Source organism: Vulpes vulpes, chromosome 10 (assembly GCF_048418805.1).
Source record: "Vulpes vulpes isolate BD-2025 chromosome 10, VulVul3, whole genome shotgun sequence".
Taxonomy (NCBI): Eukaryota; Metazoa; Chordata; class Mammalia; order Carnivora; family Canidae; genus Vulpes; species Vulpes vulpes.
This window is the reverse complement of record NC_132789.1, coordinates 7,576,469-7,603,117: the sequence shown is the minus strand read 5'-3', so window position 1 is coordinate 7,603,117 and position 26,649 is coordinate 7,576,469. Positions and strand designations below refer to the sequence as shown.

General features: G+C 55.5%; 1 protein-coding gene across 1 annotated transcript; it reads left to right on the top strand.

Moving 5' to 3' along the window:
• Positions 1–649: 649 nt before the first annotated feature.
• SETD1B (SET domain containing 1B, histone lysine methyltransferase) lies at positions 650–24,497 on the top strand. Its single transcript, XM_072722778.1, has 17 exons — positions 650–831; positions 1,347–1,534; positions 1,764–1,862; positions 2,490–2,760; positions 4,818–4,930; positions 5,825–7,063; positions 10,538–11,365; positions 11,733–11,994; positions 12,086–12,441; positions 12,529–12,643; positions 13,213–13,692; positions 15,010–16,263; positions 17,123–17,289; positions 19,372–19,503; positions 19,600–19,719; positions 19,797–19,934; positions 21,849–24,497. Exons 2-17 carry the CDS (start codon positions 1,361–1,363, stop codon positions 22,020–22,022), a joined length of 5,922 nt encoding a protein of 1,973 aa, XP_072578879.1. The 5' UTR covers positions 650–831; positions 1,347–1,360; the 3' UTR covers positions 22,023–24,497.
• The last annotated feature ends 2,152 nt before the right edge of the window (positions 24,498–26,649 follow it).

Here is a 26,649-nt window from a genome sequence, read left to right as displayed (position 1 = left end):
TGAATGCTAATTTGGTTAAAAATCCTGGTTTCCCCTCCCTAGCTCAGCTCCAAAGGGGAGGGGGTCTCGGGGCAGAAGAGGAAGCCGGAGCAGAGATACCTCGATTGCAACTCGCCTTGAGTCGTCTTGCCTCCCCCCACGGTTCCCAGCGTCTAAACACACAATCACCTCCCACCCCACCCCCCCCCAAAAAAAAGCCCAGCCCTTTGCCCCGGTCCCCCACGCGCCCACCTCCGGTCTTGGCAGTTTGGAAACAGTTTTGGAGGCCCCAGGCGCACGCCGCGGCGGCCGCGGCTCGGAGGGTAGCCCCAGCCGCGGGAGGTAGAGCCGGAGGAGACCCCCCTCCCCCGCCAGCCAAGCCCCCCACCTAAGTCCCAGCAGAATAAATAAATTAAAAGGCCTTCCCCCGGGGAGGGGGGAGGCAGTGTGGGAGCGCGCGAGTGAGGGGTGGGGGGCCGCTGGGGCCCGGGGCTTTGGCGGCGCAGCTGCCGCCGCCGGGAGAGTGCCTGGGGAAGCGGCGAGGAAGGAGAGGGGAGGAGGAAGAGGAGGAGGAGGAGGAAGAGGAGGAGGGTGAGCGCTCGGGTCGGGCTCCTTAGCGGTGTATTGTGGGATGTGCGGCTACTGGGAGCCGAGCCTCCGCCGCCAGCCGCCTCCCGGGCAGCAGCAGCAGCAGCAGCGGCAGCGGCGGCGGCAGCAGCAGCTCCGGGCCCGGCAGCCGCGGCGGCGGCGCCCCCCCCTCCCGGCCCCCCGTCCGGCCGCCCCGGCCTCGGCTCCCGCGGGGGACACCATGTACTGGCTGGCGGCGCAGGGAGGCCGGCGCCCGGCGGGGATGTAAGCGCGGCTCGGGGAGGGAGAGGCCGCGGGCGGCAGCCGGGCGGCCCGAGCCCCCGGCCCCGGCCCCGGCCCCGGCCCCGGCCCCGGCCGAGCCGGCGGGCGGGCGGGCGGGCGGGCGGCGCCAGGCCTGCCGCGAGCCCAGCGCGCGAGCCGGGCCGAGCGAGAGAGCGAGCGCCACGCCGGGCGGCCGGGCGGCCGGACGAGCACCATGGGCCGGAGCCCGCGTCCTCCGGGCGCCCCGGGCCCCGCCAGCACGCACCGGGGGCCCCCGGGAGCCCCCCGCTGCCGCCCCGAGACGGTGGCCGAGCGGGCGGGCTCCTAATTCTCCCGGAAGGCTTATTCTCTCGCTCTATCCTTATTTTGGGGGGAGCCAGCTAGACAGCCCCTTTCGGGGCGCGCTGGTAAGGTGGGAGGGGGTGGGGGCTGGACGATTTGATTCTTTCGCGTGTGTGTAGAAGCGGCCGCCGCCGCCGCCGTCGCGGCGGAGACGACAACAACTTGCTCGTTTTCAGGTTGGGTTAACGGCATGGAGAACAGTCACCCCCCCCACCACCACCACCAGCAGCCCCCGCCGCAGCCCGGCCCTTCGGGCGAGAGGAGGAACCACCATTGGAGAAGTTACAAGTTGATGATTGACCCGGCTCTGAAAAAGGGACATCATAAACTGTACCGCTACGATGGGCAGCATTTCAGCCTGGCGGTGAGTAGCCGGCGCGCCTCCCCGCCGCCCCATCCCCCCCAGCCGAGCCGGGGGCGGGGGCAAGAGGTCCGAGGGGCCCGCGGCACCCCCGTCCGACCACCCGGCCAACTGTCAGCCGGGTCCCCGGCCCTGGAGTTTGACAAGTGCCTGGAGAGGGGGGTCTGTCCCTGCCCCTGGGGAGTGGGACCGGCCCTCTCACTCCGCCCCGCCCCCCCACTCCTCCCCACAGATGTCCAGCAACCGCCCGGTGGAAATTGTCGAGGATCCCCGGGTCGTTGGGATCTGGACCAAAAACAAGGAGCTGGAGTTGTCGGTGCCCAAATTCAAGGTAGGACCCCTCCCCCCGACCCCGCGGGCCCTCCCCCACCCCTCCCCACTCCCGAGTTCGAAAATAACGCCAGTCCTGACCGAGCCCAGCCTGATTCCGAGTTCCCGCGCCAGCCACGGCCGGGGCAAGTTTTGGCGGGGAGGGGGAGATGGCAGCCAGAGGGGTGTCCCCTCTCAGCTGCGGTGAACAGAGTAACGCTCGGTGGAACTGTAATCAAGGACTGATACAGTGTCCTGCCGGCCCAGCTGGGGGCTCCGGGTCCCCACCTGGCTCCTCTGGGCCAGGCGGCTCTGCCCCAGGACCCGCCCCCCTTCCCAGCCTTGTGGCTTAAGGGGGACAACTTCCTAGACCAAAGGTTCGCCCCTGACCCGGCAGCAGGGAGAGGAGGCCGGAATGGGGGGTGGGGAAAGAGAAACTGTTTCTTTTTCCCCTTTCCTTTCGAACCCAGAGGACTTCCACGTTCCAAACGATTTAATCCTCCGCTTCCCGGGCCCGCCCGCGTGCATTTCCACCCCCCAAAATTATTTTTCACCCTTCATTGTTTTCAACGGGCACGGGACTGGGGAATGTTGTGTTTCCCTTCCGTTTCAATGTTCTCCCAACTCCCTTCCCCCTCGTCACTGCCAGATCGATGAGTTCTACGTGGGCCCGGTGCCTCCGAAGCAGGTGACATTTGCCAAGCTAAATGATAACATCCGAGAAAACTTCCTGAGGGACATGTGCAAGAAGTATGGAGAGGTGGAGGAGGTGGAGATTTTGTACAACCCTAAGACCAAGAAGCACTTGGGCATTGCCAAGGTGGTCTTTGCCACGGTCAGGGGAGCCAAGGAGGCAGTTCAGCACCTGCATAGCACTTCTGTCATGGGCAATATCATCCACGTGGAGCTGGACACCAAAGGTGAGTGGGGGCCCCTTAGGACAGCCTACCCTGGCCAGAGGCAGGCCCTGTCACTATGGCTCCCTTTCCTCCCAGAGCCCCTCTTTCAGTGTTGCCCCCCCAACCCTATTTTTTCTTTGCCCCCTCCTGAGGGTAGAGTCACGTGGAGCTAAATGTGTTGTCGGTTGCTAGGAGACAAGCTATAATTTACCAAATGTGCTGTCCTTGGCTACTGCATGTACCCCCAGGGACCACCCAGAGGCTTCCCCACCACTGACACCCCTGTGGGCCCCTCTCGGAGCCCTGGTGGCCTGGGTTTAGGTAGTCCCCAGTGTTGCCATCTGTGTTAGGGAAGGAGGCAGGGTTTGTTTATTTGTGAGGGGCTGAGGGAGAGCCACTAGAATGCCTTTAAATACGTAAAGGGTAGGTCCTTCAACTGAAAAGAGAGTCCTCCAAGAATCCAGGGTCTCCACCCCCCTAATACTATCCCTTCCCTCTGGAAGTGGGAACCAATATGGGCCCAGAGTTTGGTTTCATTGATGATGTTCGGAAGCTGGGCGGGCTGCTCTGGGTGCTCAAGGGTTGACACTCTGCCTTCCCTCCTCTCTCTTAAAGAGACAGCAGCACCTCCCATGCACCGGAATCCTGCTATGTGCTCAGTTTGAGCTGGCTGCTGGGAGAGTGTTGCTGGAGAAGCCACTCTTCCTCCCTTAGGTTCCTGGGAGGCTTCTCCTGGATGCTGAATGGAGGGGCTTTCAGGACTAGGACTGTAGGGCATCCCCCTCAAGTTCGCCTGTGGCCTCTCTAGGGCAGTTCCCACCAATATAGAAGAAGGTGCTGGGTGCCCTGAGGAGCAGCCTGCCCTGTGACTGGGCAGGCACTGTTGGTGGGTCCAGTGCCTCTTGGGGCCTCCTGGGAGATACTGCCGGGGGAGGGCATAGATGGGCAGCTTCCAGGAGTTCTGTGAGCACAGGGTTCAGGGGCAACCAGGGCACATCAAATCCAAACAGGAAAATCCAAACCCTTCTTTTTGGCTTTTAATAACTAATGAATGTACATTGACTGGGTCTCTAAGATCTTACTAGAACTGGGTGGGCACAGTTATCCCACAAAGTCTTGCCAAGCCTGTACCTAGTTCTGAGTCTCCTCAGAGCACAAGCCCAGGTTCCTGCCTAAGCCACAGCACCCCCCTCTCTCTTAATTTCTCACTCTGGGGAGTACAGACCCTTCCAGATCTGCATATCCCTTGGGTGGCTGCAGTCCAATGTCTCCCTGAGAATTGAATGTGGAATCGTCTCCCCATCACATGCCCATTTTAAGGAGTAACCAGCTTTCACCAAAATTTCATTTCTGAAAAGACCAAAAAATAAAAAAAGTGGGAGGCCCTCAGAGACTGCCAACTAACTTTGTATTTCAAGAAAGAGACCGGTAAAGTGTAAAGTGTTGCTCAAGGAATGCGTCTCCTTTGCATATGTAAGCAGCTGCCTCAGAGGGCTCTATAAATATCAATAATCTGGGGCCCCCTGGTCTATAGAGGCCTCTCTGCTGAGGAGGAAGGGTTACCAGACTGGCTCTGTGGAACTGAGTCCCAGGCAGAGCTGGGGAGCCAGGGCAGCCCTGCCAGAGGAGGGACAGGTGGAGTTCACAGTAGTGTGGTACTAGAGTGTGTTGGACAAACTCTGCTGGTCACCTAGCCCCAGATAATTAGCAACAAACTGTCACCTCTGGGTTCCTGGGTCTCTCCATTTGCTATAGGCTCTGGCCGTTAAGTGAGAAAACCTAACTCTTTGCTCTGGTGCCGTGGCCCAAGTGATAGGAAGAGGCTTTGTGTTGGGGTGGCATTTCTGTTTTGGGGGGAGTCCCAGCCCCACAGAGGATTAAATTCTGAGACTTAAGGTCAAAAGATTCATACAGTTTAGCAGCTTTGTTGAACAGACAGGACTTCTCAGTGAGGTGGTTACCCAGTCAGGGTCACACGGTTTCCCAGGCTTGGGGTTTCAGGCACAGGGGCCCACAAGGAAGCCAAACTGGGGGGTCTGGAGCCTCCTTCAGTTCTCCTTCCCTTGTCCTTCCCACAGGGGAAACCCGCATGCGGTTCTACGAACTGTTGGTCACGGGCCGATACACACCCCAGACCCTCCCAGTGGGTGAGCTGGATGCTGTCTCTCCAATCGTGAATGAAACCCTGCAGGTGGGTTTATCACCATCAGTACCCATCCCCTGACACGAACACACACACATTCTCTCTCTCTCTCTCTCTCTCTTTCTCTCTCTCTCTCTCTCATCACCAACCTGTGATATGCCCCCCACCTCCACTCCACCACCTCCAGTGCCGGACCAGCGCCTAGCAGGGAACAGAGCCTGGCTCACCTAGGCTGGGATTCCCACAGACCCACAGCCTACTAAGACTCACTTTCTGTGGTGATGCTGAAACGTTGCTGTGTCTAATGCCCTGTGTACTGCTCTTCCCCCACCCCTAGAAAGCAGGGTATAGGTCCTTCTTTCCAGAGCAAGACTGACTCCTTATTCAACCACTGCCTTCCACCTAAACCGCTCTTACATGGGGAGGTGCTCAATCCAGCTCTTTCCCAGCAACAATTCAACTATCCTCAGGAGTAGCACTTCCAGAATGAAGAGTCTTTGCTGACTTGCTAGGTTGTTCATTAGGCACTTTTAACCATGTCATGCTATTAAACTCCTACAACATTGGGAGACCAGAGGGAACAGGGCCACCCCTTCACTACCCAAACCATGGTTCATCCTGCTGGAAGGTCTGATTTCTGACAATCTGAGACAGGAAGGAAATCCCAGTTCAAACCAAGCTGTCAGGATCTTCTCTTTTCTCTGTTTAGGGATTATAAGAAGTCCTCAAGGTTCCTTGAGGATAACCAGCTATCCTAAGATTAAAGAAAACTTAGGACCATCCAGAAACTCCTCTTCCATCTCCCCTCCCCCATTCCTTTTACCGTGCTGAAGTTCTAGAGTGACCAGCTTGGCTCTAAGATCCCCAGAGTGAGAAGGGAGAAGAGCCTCCTTCCACTGCAGAACCTCACACATGGCTCCCCCTCTCTTTCTCCCTCCCTAGCTGTCAGATGCTCTGAAGCGCCTCAAGGATGGTAGCCTGTCTGCGGGCTGTGGCTCTGGCTCATCCTCTGTCACCCCCAATAGCGGAGGGACCCCCTTCTCCCAGGACACCGCGTACTCTAGCTGCCGCCTAGACACACCCAACTCCTACGGACAGGGCACGCCACTCACGCCGCGCCTGGGCACCCCCTTCTCGCAGGACTCCAGCTACTCCAGCCGTCAGCCCACACCCTCCTACCTCTTCAGCCAGGACCCCACAGTGACCTTCAAGACCAGGCGTCACGAAAGCAAGTTCACAGATGCCTACAACCGCCGCCACGAGCATCATTACGTCCATAACTCCTGTGCGGTCACCACAGTGGCAGGGGCCCCCACAGCCTTCAGGGGCTCCGTGGACCTCCCATTTGGGGCAGTGAGCAGCAGTGGAGGCAACAGTGGCCCTCCATTCAAGGCCCAACCACAGGACTCGGCCACATTCGCCCACACTCCGCCACCTGCCCAAGCAACCCCCACTTCTGGAGTCACCTTCAAGTCGACCTTCTCTCCATATCAGACCCCTGTGCCCCCTTTCCCCCCACCGCCCGAGGAGCCCACCACCACGACCACCTTTGGGGCCCGCGACAGTGGGGAATTCAGGAGAGCGCCTGTGCCACCACCCCTGCCACCCACCGAACCCCTGACCAAGGAGAAGCCGGGCACACCACCTGGCCCACCACCTCCCGATGCCAACAGCATGGAGTTGGGTGGCCGGCCCACCTTCGGCTGGAGTCCTGAACCCTGCGACAGTCCCGGCACGCCTACGCTGGAATCATCCCCAGCTGGGCTGGAGAAGCCCCATGATAGCTTGGACTCCCGCATCGAGATGCTGCTGAAGGAACAGCGCACCAAGCTGCCCTTCCTTCGGGAGCAGGACTCAGATACAGAGCTGCAGATGGAGGGCAGCCCTATTTCCTCCTCCTCCTCCCAGCTTTCCCCACTGGCCCCCTTTGGCACCAACTCCCAGCCAGGCTTTCGAGGCCCCACACCACCATCCTCACGCCCCTCCAGCACTGGCCTGGAGGATATCAGCCCCACGCCACTGCCTGACTCAGATGAGGATGATGAGCTTGACCTGGGCTCAGGGCCCCGGCCCCCTCCGGAGCCAGGCCCCCCGGACCCTTCTGGTCTTCTGGGCCAGACAACTGAGGTAGCCTTGGACCTGGCTGGAGACAGGACCCCAACCTCAGAGAAGATGGATGAGGTACCACCATGTCTGTCCACCTCTGTCTTGGATTGGTTTTGTCTCTGTGTCTCCCTCTTTCCTCTGAAACATTATCACCTTAGGACGATTAGCTAAAATGCAGAAGCAACAGGGTTAGGGCAGCTAAAATAACAGGTCAAACACAGAGAATAAAAAGAGAATGAAAAAAGCATCAGGAGCTGTGATTGAGCAGCTGGTTTGGCTCTGAGCAACCTAGTAGCCATAGAGAGAAGGGAAACATTGACCTAGTTCTGTCGGGTCTTCTGTTAGGTGTGGGAAGACATCTTCTAGGGATCAGTTCTGACTTGGGCTTCTTTGGTTGGAGTTTGCTGAGACCTCAGATAGTACGGACTGTGGTTAATGGTTCTGGATTCCCTTCTCTGTTGGGTGGCTGGAGGGTGGTCAGGGCTGATCCTGCAGCTCAAGCTTATTTGGGAAGAGGGATTAGCTAGAGACTGCCTTCTTAGGCTAGGCCAGGGGGAGCTCTGGAGCACTGGCTCCTAGAATCTGGTGCCCTCTAAAGAGATGGGAAGCTGCGGGTGGGCAGGGAGGGCATTGAAATTTCCCTTAGTCCTCTCCGTCTGTCTCCAGGAGTGAAGGAGTTAAGGGTTAGCCCAGGGGGAGGGCCACAGCCAGAAACAGGCAAAATTGACCGTTCTTCACCATCCTCACTCATAGATCCTCATCTGGGGTCTTATTACCCAAATATCCAGCCTCAGGGTTGAGGTGGGGGCTACTGTGTGCTGCAGTCCCTTGGAGGGAAGGCTCAGGTCACCTTCCTTGGCTCTGCTCCCCACTCCTGGTCCAGGCACCTGTCATGGCCCTCCTGAAGGCCTGGATTGGAACCTGTGCGCCCAGTGGGGATGAGCAGCCAGGGACTTGGACAGAGCTCTCTGGCCCCGTGGGTGGCAGGAAGAAGGGTTCCCCCCTTCCCAGGCCCTTTGATTAGGCAGATTTGGCTGCCTCAGGGAGGAACAGAAAGGAACTTGGCCTGCCCAGGAGGGGACTGCAGGTGGCTGGGGCTCCAGAGGGCCTCCAGGCGTTTCTAGGGAAGTGGTTTCTGGTGCCAAGGGTTCAGAGCAGAAGGAGTTAACAGGTGTGCAGGGGTGGGGGGCTAGCGACCTTGCTATCTTTTCTTCCCTCTCTGCTGCCCGGGGGTTAGGGGTTTGTTTACCATGCTGGCAGGCTCGTCTAGGACTGGGAAGCCCAGAGTAACCGGAGGGACGGGGCTCTCCCATCTTGTCATTGTAGGGAGGGGGAGACTGAGGCCCAAGAGAGGTGAGGTCGGGATGCCTCAGGACTTTAGCCCTGGGAAGACCACAGTACTGGTAACGGCCACGCTGGCCCTCGGGAGCCCCCTGCTGGCAGCCTGGAGAGCAGCACCCAGGTTCCCAGACGGAACCGGGAGGCAGTCCTAAGCCCCGACCCGGGCTGAAGACTCCCGGGGAGAGCAGGGCGTACCGCCGAGGGCCATTCCCTTTCTTCACAGAGGCTGGTGATTAAAGGTTCAGGCTCCAGTCCTTGAGCCTGGAGACCCAGCTCTGTCACTTACGGGTTCTGTGACCTTGGGTAAGGTACTCTCCCTCTTTGAGTCTCAGTTTCATCGTCTGTGAAATGGGACGGCGCAAGTACCTGCCTTACTCTGTCTACGGCTTAAGTGAGGCGCCGCAAGGCAAGGCCAGGCCGGGCGGCGCGGCTGGAGCGAGTTCTCAGCGCCGGGCTAGTTCCCGCTGGTTCTCACCCCCACCCCCAGGCGCCGGAGGGAGGGGCAGGGCCGAGGAGCGCGGATCCGGGTCTCCTCGTGATTGGCTGGCCGCGGAGCCGGGTTAACCCTCGGTGTGCTGCGCTCGCCTTGCTGGGCGCTGTCCCGGCCTGACTCCGGTACGTCGGTGCGAATCCCATTAAGCCTGCCCGCAGCCTCCAGCCCGTGCGTGCGGACCCTGAGAGGAGGGAGGGTGTGTGCGCGTGCGGATGCCTGCATGTGTAGAGGGGGTCTGACGAAATCCGGAGCTTCCTGCTGCTGAAAGTTTGGTATTCCTCCCCACAGCGCTCCCCCCATTTCCATTTGAGCAGTCCCTTTCCTGAGGATCTGACCTCTGACCTTATAGCCTCTACAGACCTCTCCCCCCTCAGCCTTCAAATGTACTCCCTGCCTCTTCCAGCCTACAAAGGCTCTTGTCTGTTCAGCCAAGTTCTTCTAGGGCAGGACCTGAGCCACCTTCTCACCTGTGTCCTGACGCTAGAGCCTGGGGGTGATCCAACTCTCATCTCCCCTACCCCTGCCCTGCCTTTTCACTCCATCTCTACCATGTACACTAAAATACCTCCTTCTGATTCCAGGCCTGTGTCTTCAACTCCCCAAAGCCTTGTGTCCCAGTATAAAGGGGTCCATGCCCATTTCAGAGCTGGGGTCATCCTTGGCTCCTCCCCTGTCCACTTAGCACCATGTCCAGGCAGGCATACTGAGCTGAGTCCCAGCCTTCTTTCTGAAGGGCTGTGCCTCCTAGGCCAGTGGATTTTGGCTGTTTCCTCACTTGTCAGAGGGATCAGAGCCAAGTCCCACCTTGCAAGGCTACAGTGCAGATAAGAAATAAAACACCTCATACCCACAACACTCAACCCCATGCTGGCCCACACTATGTGCAGCCTCAAGACAAGATGCAAAGAGTAACTAAGGAAAATAAAGACATACCTCCTATTGATACAGCCTTAATACTGCTAAACCTTGTTACTTAGACATCACCTTCGCCACCTGGCCCTCTTTGCTGCAGTGAGGACAGCAGGCTGACTGGGAATGCGGGCTGGGGAGCCACTGACTGGTTTGAATCCTGGTTCCCTCTCTTACTGGCTCTGTGGCCTTGGGCAAGTTACTTAAGCTTTATGCATTCCAGTTTCCTTGGTAAAAATGGAGATAACAGACCTACCTTGTAAAGTCAGTCTGAGGACTGAGTTAATATATACATCAAGTCCTTAGAAAGATGGTTGGATGTGGGAAGCACTATAGAAGTGTTCATTTGTAGTGTCACCTCCCTGTCTCCCTCCCAGCTTCCTTTTCCTCCATGGTGGGCTATGTATTTCACATCTTCATTCTGCTTATCCTTTGCCTCTTCCCTTTAGAAGGTTAGCTGCATGAGAGCAAGAATTCCGTTTGTCTTGTTCACCTAGAATAGTGCCTGGCCCACAGCAGGTGCCAAACAAATGTTTGTTGAGTGAATGAATGGATCCTTATAACCATGAGGCAGATAGTGTGATGCCCATTATGCAGATGGGGAAACTGGGGGCTTAGTGAGGTTAAGTGATTCACCAAGGCCACATAGTCCATAAGGGAGGGGACCAGATTCTGAGCCTCAGAAACCATGTTGCTCATTAGTCTCATGGAAGGCTTCTCTGACTTTCTGGTGTTTGGAAGGGCTCTAGAAGCCAGCTTGGCCTCCCAGGCTTCACCTTACCACTCTTTCCTGGCTCTTTCTGCAGGGTCAGCAGTCCTCAGGCGAGGACATGGAGATCTCGGATGATGAGATGCCCTCAGCCCCCATCACCAGCGCCGACTGCCCCAAACCCATGGTGGTGACCCCAGGGGCAGCGGCCGTGGCAGCCCCCTCCGTGCTGGCTCCAACCCTGCCGCTGCCCCCGCCCCCTGGCTTCCCACCACTGCCCCCACCCCCGCCACCACCCCCACCACAGCCAGGCTTCCCCATGCCCCCACCTCTGCCACCACCCCCACCCCCACCCCCCCCAGCCCACCCCGCTGTGACAGTGCCCCCCCCTCCACTCCCAGCGCCCCCGCCTGGTGTCCCACCCCCACCCATCCTGCCACCGCTGCCACCCTTCCCCCCAGGGCTGTTTCCCGTGATGCAAGTGGACATGAGCCACGTGCTGGGTGGCCAGTGGGGCGGCATGCCCATGTCCTTCCAGATGCAAACGCAGATGCTGAGCCGTCTGATGACTGGCCAGGGCGCTTGCCCCTACCCACCCTTTGTGGCTGCTGCGGCAGCGGCAGCCTCAGCTGGGCTGCAGTTTGTCAACCTGCCACCCTACCGGGGCCCGTTCTCCCTGAGCAACAGCGGACCAGGCCGCGGGCAGCCCTGGCCACCCCTCCCCAAGTTTGACCCATCGGTGCCGCCACCAGGCTATGTGCCACGCCAGGAGGACCCACACAAGGCCACTGTGGATGGCGTCTTGCTGGTGGTGCTCAAAGAGCTCAAGGCCATCATGAAGCGTGACCTGAACCGCAAGATGGTGGAGGTAGTGGCCTTCCGGGCCTTCGACGAGTGGTGGGACAAGAAAGAGCGGATGGCCAAGGTAGGCCGTGGGTGCATGGGGTTCCCCAGGTGGGCAGCAAGCACTCTCTTTCCTCCCGAGACATGTTATCAGAGTCACTGCTCCAATAGGACAGCATGGGTGTTATTTTGTGATGACATGGATGCATAGTTTCTGCATTTAGCTTGTGTGTGAGTGAGGAAGTTGAGGTTCAGTGAGGCAGAGAGGGGTGCAGGGAATGTCTGGAGCAGTGGGCACCAAGTGCAGCCAGTTTTATGGGAAGGAAGTATCAGTTACTATGTGGCTGTCACTTTTGGGGGAGGGTAGGCCTCTCAGAAAGGGCCACCCGACAGGAGTCACTGGCAGTACCATAACCAGGGTGACAGTCTCCTCCTCTCTGGCACTGCAGGCCTCACTGACCCCGGTGAAGTCAGGCGAGCACAAGGATGAGGACAGGCCAAAGCCCAAGGACCGCATCGCCTCATGCCTGCTGGAGTCGTGGGGCAAGGGTGAGGGCCTGGGCTATGAAGGCCTTGGCCTGGGCATAGGGCTACGTGGGGCCATCCGCCTGCCCTCCTTCAAGGTCAAAAGGAAAGAGCCACCAGACACAGCCTCTGCTGGTGACCAGAAGCGCCTGCGGCCCTCAACCTCTGTGGATGAGGAAGATGAAGGTAGGTGCCCAACCCCCCCCCCGACCCCCGGTACGGGGGAGTCTCCTCCGGCGTTTCCTCCACCTGGCTCGGACACCCTTCTCTCCTGCAGAGTCAGAGCGTGAACGGGACCGGGACATGGCGGACGCCCCTTGCGAGCTCACCAAGCGGGACCCCAAGGGAGTGGGCGTGCGGCGAAGGCCAGCCCGGCCGCTGGAGCTGGACAGTGGTGGGGAGGAGGACGAGAAGGAGTCACTGTCAGTGTCCTCATCGTCATCGGCATCCTCGTCCTCGGGTTCCTCCACGACCTCACCCTCGTCCTCTGCCTCCGACAAGGAGGAGCGGGAAAGCACTGAGGAGGAAGAGGAGGCAGAGGAGGAAGAGGAAGAGGAGGAGGAGGAAGAGGAGGAGGAGGAAGGCCCCAGAAGCCAGGTCTCCTCCTCCTCAACCTCATCTACGTCAGATAAGGTACATTCGGGTTGGGGAGGCCTGGGGTGATGGGCCAGGTGAGGGGGCCCCTTTGGCTCATCCTGGCCTCTCATCCTTCTCCCCCAGGATGACGATGACGATGACGATGAAGATAGTGAGGACCAGGATGAGTCTGAGAATGACGATGAGGACGTAGCCCTGTCGGAGGCGAGTGAGAAGGAAGAAGTGGACTCAGATGGAGGTGAGTGGCACAGGTGGTGGCACCTGGTCTGGCCTGGGGTCCTTCTGCAGAGCAGAGCCTGAGGAGCTTTCCAGCAATACTTTTGGGGCCTTCAAAATGTGAAGTCATTAGAACACACACATGTGACATACCGTACAATTCTGTTTATATTAACACATCTAGAGTTGGTCGATCCATAGAGATGAAAAGTAAACCAGTGGTTGCTTGGGTCTGAAGGTGGGAGGATAGAGGGGTGATATCACGCTAAAGGTATTGGATTTCTTCTTGAGCTCAGAGGGTGTTTTGAAACTAGAGGTAATTGTACAACACTGAGAATGTAGTAAATGCCACTAAATTATTCATTTTAAAATGGTTAGTTTTACATTCTGTGGATTCACCTCAAATTTTAAAAATGGTGATTAGTTAACACACACAAGTACATGTGAGTGTGTGCACATACACGTACCCCCCCCCCCCCAGATGTCTAAGGCCCCCATTCAGTGCAGGGGCCCTAGTTTGAGACTTTTGGTGAAGTGTCTAGCTGGAGCACAGCAGATACTGAAGGGCTCTTGCCTGTGTCCCCTGCCCAGAGGAGACTGTAAGCATCCCCACCTCCAAGGCTGGAGCTGGGTCCTCCAGCGAGAGTTCTGAGTCTTCTGAGTTTGAATCAAGCTCCGAATCCTCCTCATCGTCCTCAGAGGATGAAGAGGAGCTGGAGAGAAGGAAAGAGGAGGAGGAGGAGGAAGAGGAAGAGGCAGCAGCAGATGAAAGTATGGCTCCTGTGGCTCCTGACGAGGACTTTGAGGAGAATGTGGCCACAGGGGCACCTGTAACGGAGTCCTCGGTCATGGAAGAGGAAGTGGACATCGAGGCTGAGGATGAAGCTCCCGAGGAGAGGACCCCAGTGCCGGAAGAGCCCTCCTTGCCTGTGTGTGTTGAGGAGCTGGCTAGCTGCAAGGAGCCCCCCGAGGAGCCAGGCCTGAAGGAGGAAGGGGCCAAGCTGCTGTCTCCAGAACCCCCTGCTGGAGAGGTGGAGGCCCGACCCCTGCCTTCCCCAGAGTGCACCCCAGGTAATACCTGCAGCCCCCAGTGGGGCGGTGGGGATGGAGGAAGGATGTCCTGCCCAGGCTCCTTTGGGTTAATCTCTGAACCTTCCTGAGCTCCAGCTTCCTCATCTGTAATATGGGATCAATGGCTAGTGTCTCCTCCATGGGGTCCTGTGGGAGGACAAAGTGAGGTGACACAGTGTGCCAGCATGGAGCCTGGCACCTTAGCCAGAAGGTGCTAGTCCCTTAAGGGAACCACTGCTGTCACAGGTACTCAGTGCCAGTATTCCCCCCATGGTTTGGTCCTTGGCCCATTAGTCCCTATGGGATGCTCCCAGAAAAGTGGGGGATGGGAGAGCAGGCATGCATGGTCATTGTAGTGACAGGCAGGTGAGGGAGGCTCCGGGATGCTGGGCCAAGTAAGAGGGGCTGTGGGCACCACCACTTCTGTGGCACTACACAAAGTGTATTAAAAGCTCTAACATACCATCCAGTGGGACTTTGTACAGTGATAAAGATGCCCTCTGTCTGCCCTGGCCAGTACCATAGCTATTAGACACAGTGTTGCTAAGAGCACTTGAAATGTGGCAAGTGCCACTGTGGAACTGAATTTGTAACATTATTTAAGTTTAATTAATTTAAACTTAACATAACCATGTGTGGTTAGTTTGTACCTCTGATAAGTTTTTTAGCAAAAAAACCTGTTGTATTTTGTTTAATTCTGTATTATTTGGCTATAGAACCACAGTCTTGAATATTGTTGTAGGCACTGACAATACAACAGTGGGCCAAACAGACAAAAATAGCTGCCTTCATGGAGCTTACATTCTGGGGCTGGGTGATAAATGACAGCAGATAAGCTAAAAAAATGTATTATATGACAGTGAAGATAAATGCTAGGAGAAGGGCTCTGATAAGTCCTGCAGAAAAGGGACTTGTTGAATTTTTACATTTTATTTTATTTTATTATTTTATTTAAGTTATTTTATTCAGTAGCAGAGCTCATTTTCTTGATCCACAGGACATCACCATTCTAAGGACATAATGCCAAATGCTAGCTAGCAACCATGTCTCCTATGTCTTTCATTTATCCCACCTTCATTTTCAAGCATCTACTGTGTGCCTGACCCTGGGCTGGGCACAGAGAAGCCTTGAGTAGTATAGCTACTACTATACTAGTAGTATAGCTATAGGGGGACAGTCCCCGTACTCAAAGAACTCCAGGAGGCTCAGAGGACTATGAGGTCAGGTATTAGGCACATAGTAGGACAGCATAAATAAGGCACCAAGAGTTGTTTGAATGGAATAGTAACAGTCGGGTTTTTGCCTAACTCTTTGCAGAGGATGACCTGGAAGTGGAGCCCCCTCCGCTGCTCTCCTTACCCCTGCAGCCGCCACTACCACCCCCTCGACCACCCCGGCCGCCGAGCCCACCACCAGAGCCCGATACCCCAGACCCTGCACATCCACCTGCCCCTCTGGAGCCCCCTCCGGAGGAGCAGCCCCCGCGTACTCCCGGCCTCTGTGGCAGCCTGGCCAAATCACAGAGCACAGAGATGGTGCCAGCCACACCGAGTGGGGAGCCCCCACTGTCAGGGGGCAGCAGCGGTCTGTCCCTGAGTTCCCCACAGGTGCCTGGCAGCCCCTTCTCCTACCCATCCCAGTCCCCCAGCTTGAGCAGCGGGGGTCTCCCGAGGACACCTGGTCGGGACTTCAGCTTCACACCCACCTTCCCTGAGCCTGGTGGGCCCCTGCTCCTGCCTGTCTGTCCCCTCCCAGCTGGCCGACGTGATGAGCGGTCTGGCCCCCTGGCCTCCCCGGTGCTCCTGGAGACAGGCCTGCCTCTCCCCCTGCCTTTGCCCCTGCCCCTGCCCCTGGCCTTGCCCGTACCTGTCCTGCGGGCCCAGACACGGGCCCCTGCCCAGCTGCCACCTCTGCTGCCAGCGCCGCTGACCCCCTGCCCACCCCCCATCAAGAGGAAGCCGGGCAGGCCCCGGCGGTCCCCGCCGGCTGTGCTCTCCTTGGATGGGCCCTTGGTCCGACCACCGGCGGGGGCTGCCCTTGGCAGGGACCTCCTCCTCCTGCCAGGTCAGCCACAGACCCCTGTCTTTCCCAGTACCCATGACCCCCGGGCCGTAACCCTGGACTTCCGGAACGCGGGGATCCCAGCACCCCCACCACCTCTGCCCCCCCAGCCTCCTCCACCCCCACCTCCACCCCCTGTTGAGCCCACCAAGCTGCCCTTTAAGGAGCTAGAGAACCAGTGGCCCTCCGAGGCCATCCCTCCAGGCCCTCGCGGGCGTGACGAGGTCACCGAGGAGTTCATGGACCTGGCCAAGGTTCGGGGGCCCTGGCGCCGGCCGCCTAAGAAGCGCCACGAGGACCTGGTGGCCCCAGCCTCACCTGAACTCTCGCCACCACAACCCCTCTTCCGGCCCCGGTCCGAGTTTGAGGAGATGACCATTCTGTATGACATCTGGAACGGTGGCATCGACGAGGAGGACATCCGCTTCCTGTGTGTCACCTACGAGCGGCTGCTGCAGCAGGACAACGGCATGGACTGGCTCAATGACACCCTCTGGGTCTACCATCCCTATATCCTAGCCGACAGGGCGGGGTCCTCATCCCCCTCTCTGGGCCCGATCTCCCAGGACATCCGTGGAGGCACTAGCACAAATGCCCATCTCCTACCAAGCAGCATCTGTGCTGGCACCATACCAGACTCCATATGGAGTCCTCACTGGCACTTCTAGACACACCTTCTGTGTCAGGCTCATCTCAGCCCCAGAGTTAGCAGGTCTCAGGGCTGATTGTACAACATCCTGGCAGCAGAGACTGACAGGGCCCACTCTTCCTATTCCCCCTCATCACCTCATTTAATTTCCCAACAGCTCAGTGAGGTAGGGGGCCGTTATTCATATCTTATATGGAAACTGAGACTCAGGGAGGTTAAGCTACCTACCTGAAGTCCTACAGCTATGAAGTACCAGAGCTAAGATTTGAACCCAGGCCAGTCTGCCTTCAGAATCTGGGCTCTTAACCATGATGTTGCCCTGATAGTTGGTAATAACCACAGGCAGCACAATCAGGTTGGAGCAGTCATCACCCCCATTATGTCAAACTGATTTACTGAACACTTCCTCTGTTGCAGGAAGTCTGTAAGCACATGATCATGCAGAGAGGCATTGTTATCACCCCAGTTTACTGATGGGGAAACTGAGGCAGGAAATGGCTAAGAAACAGCCAGGGCCATGCAGCTAGGTACCCCTGGCAGAGTTTTGTCCATCAGAGCTGGCCAGTGGGCAGCCTCATGGAGGTGGCTTAGGTTCCAGGGGTGGGAAGAACCCCCTGGAGTTAGGCCTTAGGGTAGAGGCTGGGCCCAGTGGGACTGGTCTCTGGAAGGACTGGGAGGGGCTCTCTAAGAATGTCCATGTGGCCCTTAACCCACGCCCACCCACCAGCCTCTCTTCAGCTAAGAAAAAGAAACGGGATGATGGCATCCGTGAGCACGTGACGGGCTGTGCCCGCAGTGAGGGCTTCTATACCATCGACAAGAAGGACAAGCTCAGATACCTCAACAGCAGCCGCGCTAGCACCGACGAACCCCCAACAGACACCCAGGTACTGCCATCAGGCACCTAGACACACCGGAGCCACCCAGGCTGCAGTGGCAGGGGGATTTCCTAGCTGGGGTGCCGGGCTATAGGAGGGGTTGTGGAATTGGGCTGGCACAGAGGGTGTTACCCCTCACCAGGCTGCTTAGGTTGGAAAAGAGGCGAGGATGGAAAGTGGGAGCCTCTGAGTTTTTCATCAGGGATGTGAGGATAGTGGAGTTGTGTTTCCAGAAAGTTCATTCTTTCCTTTTTAGATTCAGCAAATGTCTGTTGAGTGCTGGTGATTTTAGGCACTGTTCTGGGTCTACAGTAGGGAATGAAAGAAAATCCTTTACAGAACTTACCTTTTAGTAGGGAGGTAGGAAATAATCAAGTGAACATATAAACATGGCATTTCAAGTAGGAGAAGCAGGAAAGGAGGTCAGGGATTGGCGAGTCAGAGGGGTCAGAGACGGTGACAGTTCAGCCAGATCTGAACGGAGTAAAGAAATGAGCCACGCAGATAACTGGGAGAGGCCACAGAAAAGTAGAAAAAGGCTTCGATAAAAACTTAAAACAGAAGGGTGACTGGCTGTCTCAGTTAGTAGAGCATGCGACTCTTGAGATTGTGAGTTCAAGCCTCATGTTGGATGTGGAGCCTACTTAAAAAGTTAAAACAGGAGAGGTACTCGCCAAGTCTGGAAATCATGCACAGAGTGAATAGCATGTGCAAAGGCCCTGAAATGGGAAGGATCTTGGGTGGCATGAAAAAGGGAAGGAAAGTCTAGCTGAGGCCAGAGACAGAGAACAGGTCATCAGGGCCTGAAGGCTGTGGCGTTGAGGTTAGATTTGTGTTCTGTGTGTGACAGTGAGCTGCATGGGTGTGGGTGACATGGTTCAACCCGTGGTTTCCAAAGCTGCCACTGGCTGCTTTGTGGAGAGTTGGCTGCAGGAGTCCTGAGGGGAGACTAGCATGGTTGCTGCAGTTCCCAGTCCAGACACTTAAGTAGGTTCGACTGGGTTTGCTGTGAGAAAAAATTGTGTTTGAAAGACTATTTTTTTTTTTTAAGATTTTATTTATTTATTCATGACAGACACACAGAGAGAGAGAGAGAGAGAGAGGCAGAGACACAGGCAGAGGGAGAAGCAGGCTTCACGCAGGGAGCCCGACGTGGGACTCAATCCCGGGTCTCTAGGATCACGCCCTGGACTGAAGGCGGCCCCAAGCCGCTGGGCCACCAGGGCTGCCCTGAAAGACTATTAGAAATAGTAGAATATTAGGAAGCCGAAAGGACAGAACTGGGGGCCAGATTGGCTGCAGGGGACAAAGGAATTGGCTGGGACATTGCTGGGTCTGGCTGGATGCCCAGCACTGAGGTGGGAAGCTGGACTTTGGCGGTTTGTGGAACACCCAGGTAGTGGGGTTAGGCTGCTGGATTTCTGAGTGCAGTAGAGAACCTGGGAGGGGGCCTTCTGGTCATCAGGGTGGAAGTGTTAAGGGAAGGTCACAGCAAAGACGAGCTCACCCAGGGAGAGGGCATGTGGGGAGGAGGGCAGAGGACAAAGGTGGCCCAGGGAAGGAAGGGACCATGATGAGAGCCACAGGGGTCGGGGTGAATAGACACTCACCATCTTCTCTCCTGAAAGTGGAGGTACTTCAGATCTTCCAGCCGAGACAGGAAAGACAGCAAGTGTAAAGGGAAAGTTGTGTTGTTGTGTTTGCCTGGAGGATGTTGAGGACATTCAGAGTCTGGCAGGAAGGACGAGTGAGGGCAGCCCCGGTGGCACAGTGGTTTAGCACAGCCTGCAGCCTGGGGTGTGATCCCGGAGACCCGGGATCGAGTCCCACGTCAGGCTCCCTGCATGGAGCCTACTTCTCCCTCTGCCTCTCTCTCTCTCTCTCTGGAAAAAAAAAAAAAAAAAAAGGACAAGTGAAGAAGAGAGTTAACAAGTAGGGATGGGACAGGCGCGGACAAGCCCAGAGCAAGGAAGTTGGGAAGACAGGGTCGCCAAGGATGTGCTAGGGACACGGGTACCCCAGACCACGGCGAGTGGGCCAGCTTCCCCTGAGGCAGCCACAGCTCTCCTGATCCATCATTGTCCTTGGCAGGGCATGAGCATCCCCGCGCAGCCTCACGCCTCCACTCGGGCCGGCTCAGAGCGGCGTTCCGAGCAGCGCCGTCTGTTGTCCTCCTTCACTGGCAGCTGTGACAGTGACCTGCTCAAGTTCAACCAGCTCAAGGTAAGGCTAGACCCTGCCCAGGGTAGCAGGGGTGGGGGGCAGCAGGACAGAGATAGAGACCAGGGCTCTCAACTCTGAGCTCCTTCCTTCCCATAGTTCCGGAAGAAGAAGCTCAAATTCTGCAAGAGCCACATTCACGACTGGGGCCTGTTCGCCATGGAGCCCATTGCAGCTGACGAGATGGTCATCGAATATGTGGGTCAGAACATCCGCCAGGTAGGCACTGCCTGGCCATCAGGGCGCAGGGGTGGGAGAAGGGGGGCCAGCCCAGACTGAGGCCTTTTCCTGGCCAGGTGATCGCGGACATGCGAGAGAAGCGTTATGAGGACGAGGGTATTGGCAGCAGCTACATGTTCCGGGTGGACCATGACACCATCATCGATGCCACCAAGTGCGGCAACTTTGCACGCTTCATTAACCACAGCTGCAATGTGAGTGCCTGTCAGGGGTCCACTGCCACTCCTACCTGTGCCTGAAGGACCCAGAAGCTTCTGGCACAGAATCAGTGTGGCCTCCCTCCCAAGCTCTGGTTGCCCAAGGGTGATGGGGGCGGGTAGGGTGTTTTCTGTTCTGAAAAATGGGCACAGTGAGATAAAGTGCTCAAGAAGTAGTCTGCTCAGCTCACTGTTACAGAGTTCCTCCTCTGTGCTGGGCTCAACCCTCAGAGCGTTCGTTCTAGGGCAGTGCTGGCCAATTTCTACCACTTTGGGCAGTGGTAGAAATGCTCTGCGTCTGTGCCGTCCACTGACTCAATATTAGCTGCATGTGGGGGTGAGCACTTGAAATGTGGCTTTTAATTTAGTTTAATTTAAACATAAATAGTCACACGTGGCTAGTTAGTGATGGTGGTGGATGGCGCTGGTCCAGGGGCCAGGGAGTGTTGATAATGAGGACGATTCTCATGCTGAAGACAACCACGGGGAGCCTCAAACAGGGGGCAGGCAGCTAGTTCCAGAGCAAAGATGCCAAACTCTTGTTTTGAGTCGTGACATCGCTATGTGGCTAGTGTCCATAGGCTAGTTACATCATGTCTCAGCAGCTCAGTTTCCTGATCTGTAAAACATGGGTGGTAACGGTCTCTCCCTGTAGGTTGTTGAGAGAACCAGATGTGTTCCTGAGTGCAGGCCCTCTGAGTGCTGACACAGCTAGCTCTCACAACCATGGCTGCATCATCACTTGGGCCAGTGGGGACTTTGTCTTGCCTCTCCAATGGGATCTGAGGGTTAGGACAGAATCCCCCAGGTGGCAGTGAGTGGAGCATACATTCTGCTCAGTGAGGCCCTGGAGGAGAGAACAGCTAAATGGGCAGTAGAGATGGAGTATAGGGGGAAAGGGGGCAGGTAAGAGGATGAGGTTGGCAGGGTTAGGGTGGCCAGATCACTCAGCCTTGCAGGCAGAGCTGAGAAGTTTCTCTAAAAGTCAAGCAGGCTACTAGAAGGTTTTAAGTCATGGGACGACAGGATCTGCTGTTCCTTTGGAAAGATTTCCCTGGCCACTGGGTCAGGAGTAGGTTTTCTCAGTGCACCAAGAGGTAGTGGATGCGGCTAAGGCCCACCGAATGATGATAGGGGCCTGACTGGCAGTGGAGTGGGAGAGCAGTAGACAGAATCCTTAGGTCCTTTGGAGGTGGAACCCATTGGGTATGGCAGTGGGGCCAGATCCAGCCCTGGGAGAGGGAGGTGCGGGAGGCTGAGGCCTGGCTGGATGGTGGAGCCACTCCCTTGAGTTTAGGTTTGAGTTTACAGAGTCAAAAATGCCTCTGGAGCTGCCAAAGGCAGACATCAAGCAGGTACTTGGATTTCTGGGTCTGGAGCAGGGTCTGGCAAACCTTTCCTTTAAGGAGCCCAATAGTCAATACTTTTGGCTTTGTGGCCCAGAGGATCTCTTAGCAACTACTCTGCCATTGTAACAAAAGCAGCTGTAGATAGTATGTAAATGAATGGGTATGGCTGTGTGCCAGTAAAACTGCTTGCTGAAACAAGCAGCTAGCGCTGGAGTTGGCTAACCTCTTCTCTAGAGCTCAGAAGTGAGGTCTGGGCCACAAACTAACTGTGGGAGTCACCTGTAGTATAAATGGAAGTTGAAGCCCTGTGGAATAATTTATTATCATTATTGTCATCATCTTTCTGATTTAGTATCAGAGGCGAGGAAGGGGTCCCTGTCACCCAGATGGAGCAGTCGAGGCTAGCATGGGTAGCCAGGAGGCATGGGGGCGGGGGGGTCATGCTGCAGATTAATCAGGCCTCCAGTGGAGCCCAGTCAGGTTCAGGTGCCCTGTGGCCAAGGGCCCGGGTGGGTTGTCAGGTGAGTCATTGGCTCACCCTCCCCTCCTGCCTCACCCACAGCCCAACTGCTATGCCAAGGTGATCACAGTGGAGTCGCAGAAGAAGATTGTCATCTACTCGAAGCAGCACATCAACGTCAATGAGGAGATCACCTATGACTACAAGTTCCCTATCGAGGACGTCAAGATCCCCTGCCTGTGCGGCTCTGAGAACTGCCGGGGGACCCTCAACTAGGTCCTGCACTGGCGCCCCGCAAAAGGCTGCCCGGGGCCCAGCCCCACTTCCCACCCCCATTTCAGGTGCTGCCCCCTACCCAGCGGCAACGTCAGGGCCTGGCGCCCCCAACACTACCCCCAGGACCCAGCGCAGCTCCAGCCCCTCAGCGGGAAAGGGCTTCTCCGTCTCTCAGCCCACAGCCCTTTGGTTTTTTAAAATGCTCCCTTCAGGATTTTTGTTGAACTCCAGCGTAAACTTCTCTCTGTCCATGTCTCTTACTCTCCATCTCTTTGTCTCTTGTCTTTCTCTTTCCTCATATTCCTCCCCCTCCCTCCCCAGCCTCTTCCTATGAATGCTGCTATGTTGTTTTGTCTTCTCTTTGCTCTCTTCCTTGTCCTAAGAAAAGACATTTTAACCGTTGAAATGTGAAAGCAGAACCAGAGAGCGGGGACCCTCAGGGGAGGCCGCAAAAGCCTTGGTGTGATGGTGTGTCGGCCCACGTTCCGGAACCCCCGGGCCAGGGCGCTGGGCCAGGTGCTGCAGAGAGGAGGGGGTTGGCCACTGGGCTCTGACCTCAGAACACTACGCAAGGCCCCCTCTCTGCTGGTGACGACTCAGTGAGGAGAAGACCCCCCCCTTCCATTCCTTTCCCAGCAGCCTGAGGGCGCTATTTCCCTGAGCAGACCCTGGTGGAGCCAAGCGCATCCCAGGCAGGAACTACCCCCTGGGCTCTCCCTGCCACCCCATGCCCTGCCATCCCCCCAAAAAATCTTGGGTTCGATGTTTACTTTCTCATTCAAATGCCAGCAATGAGGGAGCCTCCTGGAGGCCCCGGTGTGGGCGTGGGGGTACTGGGAAAGGTCCTGTCTACTCTCTCCTGCCCTCACCTTCACCCGGGCGGGGGGGCCTCCCAGGGCAGGCAGGTCCTCCAGTCCTGCCACTACGGGTCTCTGACCATATGCATGTGGCATTTTTTCGTTTATAAGCTTCACCTGCTTGCCCTTAGCCCACACCCCAACTTAACCCGCCAGCAGCCCCCTCATCCCAAGAAGGCAAGAGCATATTTATTTTTGGAGTGAGAAGATTATTCTCCCAGAGAAAGGAAAATCTTGGAAAAGATTTTAAAACTCAGATCTAAGTCTGACAGGTTTTGTTTTTTTCCTTAACCTTTTATACTCCCTTCCCATCATCCTCTTCAAGGTTTATTTCTATGGATTTTTTTTTTTCCTGTGCGTGCATAAAATCAAAACGAAGGGAAGAAATAGGTTTTTGAAGTTCAGAACCAACTTCTGTATATAGGCTGCCATAAAGGACTTTTTCTCGGGAACATTGTTTCTTGTAGAAACATGTGGGAAGATTTTTTTGCTCATTTCTTTGTATTTCCAAAAATCTCTCTCTCTCTCTCTCTCTCTCTCTCTCTCACACACACACACACACACACACACACATACACACACACACACACACACACACACACAAGGCAAGTCCCTCGCACCCCAGACAGCAGAGCAGGCATGTAAATAATTTCTGGAAAGTGACTGTTGTGACCAGGAGTCCTCCTCACCCAGACGGGAGAGCTCCCAACGGGGCCACCCCCACCCTGCGGATGCAGGCCTGGAGCCTCTGGTATCTTCAGCTTGTGTCAAGCTTGTTATCATGTAAATTCTGTACAAAGAATTATTATTTTTTTTTTTTGTCGTTGGTTTTGTTGTGGGTTTTTTTTGGTGTTTTTTTTTTTTTTTTTTAATTTCTTTACCCCACGCCCTCCCTGTTTGAGATTATGCCCGCCGGTTTCAGGGTTTCAAGGTCGATGAAATTGGTGGCATTAAGACACAGAGGAGGGACGGGGCATAGCGGCGACCTTCTCTTCCGTTTGCGGTTTTCTGCCTAATTGTGCAACTGAGGAAATATTTATTTTTCACATGAGGAAATGTGTAGTTTGTAGAGATGGTTGATTTAAAGTCACTTGTGCGGCCCCCAAGGGGCTGCCTTCATTCTCACCCCTCTCCCTGGAGAAGAGGTGGAGGGGGGTGTGAGGAAACCAGGGTTGGGGGGCCTGCCTCCCCCCGCCCCCTGGCCTCACCTTGCCTGACCGGTGAGGGGCTGCATCCTCCCTGTCCCCAGGAACCCCCACCCCACCCCCAAAATGGTTTGCCATATCCAGAAACATGGCTCATTTTTCTTTCAATGCCTTCGTTTTCATTGAACAAATCTTTGCTTTTGAAAACTTGGGGGTTTCTGCCTTTTTTTTTTCCCTCTTGTCCCTCCCACCCTGCCTCCTCCTGCGAAGAAGAAAACCCATAAATTTTAGGGATGTTTGTGCATATAGACTCTGTCATCCGTATGTAACTTGTTTTGAAGAGAAGTGTTTCCGTTGTGGGTGTGTCTTGCTGTAAATATTTGTTCATATTTTTGTGAATTCAATACTATGTACCATTGTATTATAGTAACTTTTATAAAGCAAACCATAAATATACTGACTTTTCTTACAGATACGCCGTCTCTCTTGCTCTCCTCTCCCTCTCCTTTCTTTCTGATGGGGCACACCCTGCTCAAAGGGAGGGTGGTCTGGCGAGGCTCAGGTGGTACAAGGAGCTAGGCGTGGTGTGGTCCACTCAGACCAGTGGCTCTTAAACCCTAAGCCTATTAGGTGGATTCTGTGTACTGGGCCAAGGTATAGTCAGACTAGACCTTTTAAGATTTGTTTTGCTTTTAAGTTTTGCTTCTACAACTTTTCATAAAATCTTACGGATCTGACACTGCTAAAGGTTTGCAATTGGGAAACAAATTCAAATATCCTATTGCTCTCACTGGAAGAAATTGAAAAAGGTCATACCTTAAAGATGTTTGCCATTCCTTTCAAGGAGACAGGCCCCTGGTTTGCATTTGAGGGGGAGGGGACTGATATAACAGTTGAGAAGCATTCGGGATCCAATGTCTCTGGTATTCCAGAGCTGCTGTGCCCCTATGGGTCTCAATCGGCCTGATCCAGTGGCAGGGTGGCCAAGGGGCCCAATGGAGAGTTTGTTAGATGTCTGCTTACCCCTGAGGACAGATGCCAAACCCCAGCAATAAGCAGCGTGGCTAGAAAAAATGCCCAACCTCCCTTCTTACTAGTGAAATGTAGATTCTACACAAAATAGCCAATATTGGCCAGCGGGGGGGGGGTTGGGCACTTGGGCATCAGTAGCATAAGCTTACATTGCCACAACCTTTAGGAGGATAATTAGATATTAACAATCAGTTAAAACTGCACATAAACTTTGGCACAAATGTTCAACTGTCTGGAATCAAGCCTGACAGCCTCAAGCAGGCAACAGTATGTATAAGGATGTTCTTTGTAGCCTCACTTTGCAAGGAGATGTCTTTGGTGGCAGGCTGGTTTTTGGAATTGTACCTCCAGACAGGTGAATGTTACCCAGGGTGGATTCATGTGGACAGGAAGAGCTGAGGGTGAAACTGAACAAGGAAAAAGGAAGCAGCTGCTGGCTATTCCGTTCATTCAACCAATATTGAGCATCTACTATGTGTCAGTTCTCTAGGCACTGGGGACATAGGAGTAGAGAAAACACTCCCTGTCTTTAGGTGATTGTGTTGTGAGTGAGCCAGGCAAACCTGAAGAATACATGTCATGATAAGGAGAAAAATATCTACAAGAAAGGGGTATAAATTGAGAGGGTATGAGATTTTGAATACAGTAGGGGAAACTGCTTAGCCCACATGTGAGCAAAACTCAAAGGAGATCAAGGAGCTGGCCCCATGGACACCTGGAGGGAGGGTGTTGAAGGCAGAAGGAACCCTAAGTGCAAAGGTCCTGAGGCTGAAAGCCACCTGGTGTATTTGAAGACCAGCACAGATGACTGTGTGGCTGTAGCTGAATGAGGGAAGGGAGAGTAAGGGAAAGGAGGTCTGACAGGTCCCAAGTAAGGGAGAGGGGGAGGCAGATGCTGTAGGGCCTTGCAGGGCACATAAAGACAAACTAGGGCATCTAGCCCAAGGCACAGAAAGGAAATGCCCAAATTTGAGTTTTCCTTCATCTTCCCTCTTGAACCTCCTCCTCTTCCTCCACCTTAGTCAATGACACTTCTATTCCTCCCCTCACCTACTCTGCTGTGGCTGGTTACCTAAACTCAAAGCCCAGAAACCCCAGACTTCTCATTTTCCCTCCACCACCCAGTGAGATGGTTCTTTTCCTCCCTGCTTCTTCAAATCTATCTACCTCTCCCTCTGCTCCTCAGTCCCATAGGACAAGTCCTTTCTTCTTTGGTCCTGCTATGGAGGCCAACGAGGGAGCCCCAACTTGAGCCATCTGCATGTAGACCAGGATGGGGTGGGGAGGAGGAAGTGCCATGCAGACTCTGGCAAAGACCCCTCACCGAGGCCTCTCTCTCCCCAAATCATAAGAGCAAACACAGCACTGACACCATGCCAGCCACTGATGTGAACTTCTGCTATTAAACATACAGCAGTGCTAGGAGTTGGGTATTGTTACCATTCCCTTTAACAGATAAGGAAAATTGAGGCACTGAGAGGTCAAGTAGCTTGCCCAAGGTCACACAGCTAGCAGGTAGCTGATCTGGGCTGTGAACCCGGGCAATCCTGCTCCCTAGTCTGTGCTCAGCTAATGAGGGTCTGCTCTGCCCAT

What these genes read in the sequence shown, in the direction of transcription:
- SETD1B (XM_072722778.1), top strand. Translation starts at nt 1,361, where the DNA reads ATGGAGAACAGTCACCCCCCCCACCACCACCACCAGCAGCCCCCGCCG. An exon ending in TGTCGGTGCCCAAATTCAAG is followed by an intron (nt 1,863 to 2,489) that starts GTAGGACCCCTC and finishes CGTCACTGCCAG; the next exon opens with ATCGATGAGTTCTACGTGGG. An exon ending in AACCCCCAACAGACACCCAG is followed by an intron (nt 17,290 to 19,371) that starts GTACTGCCATCA and finishes TGTCCTTGGCAG; the next exon opens with GGCATGAGCATCCCCGCGCA.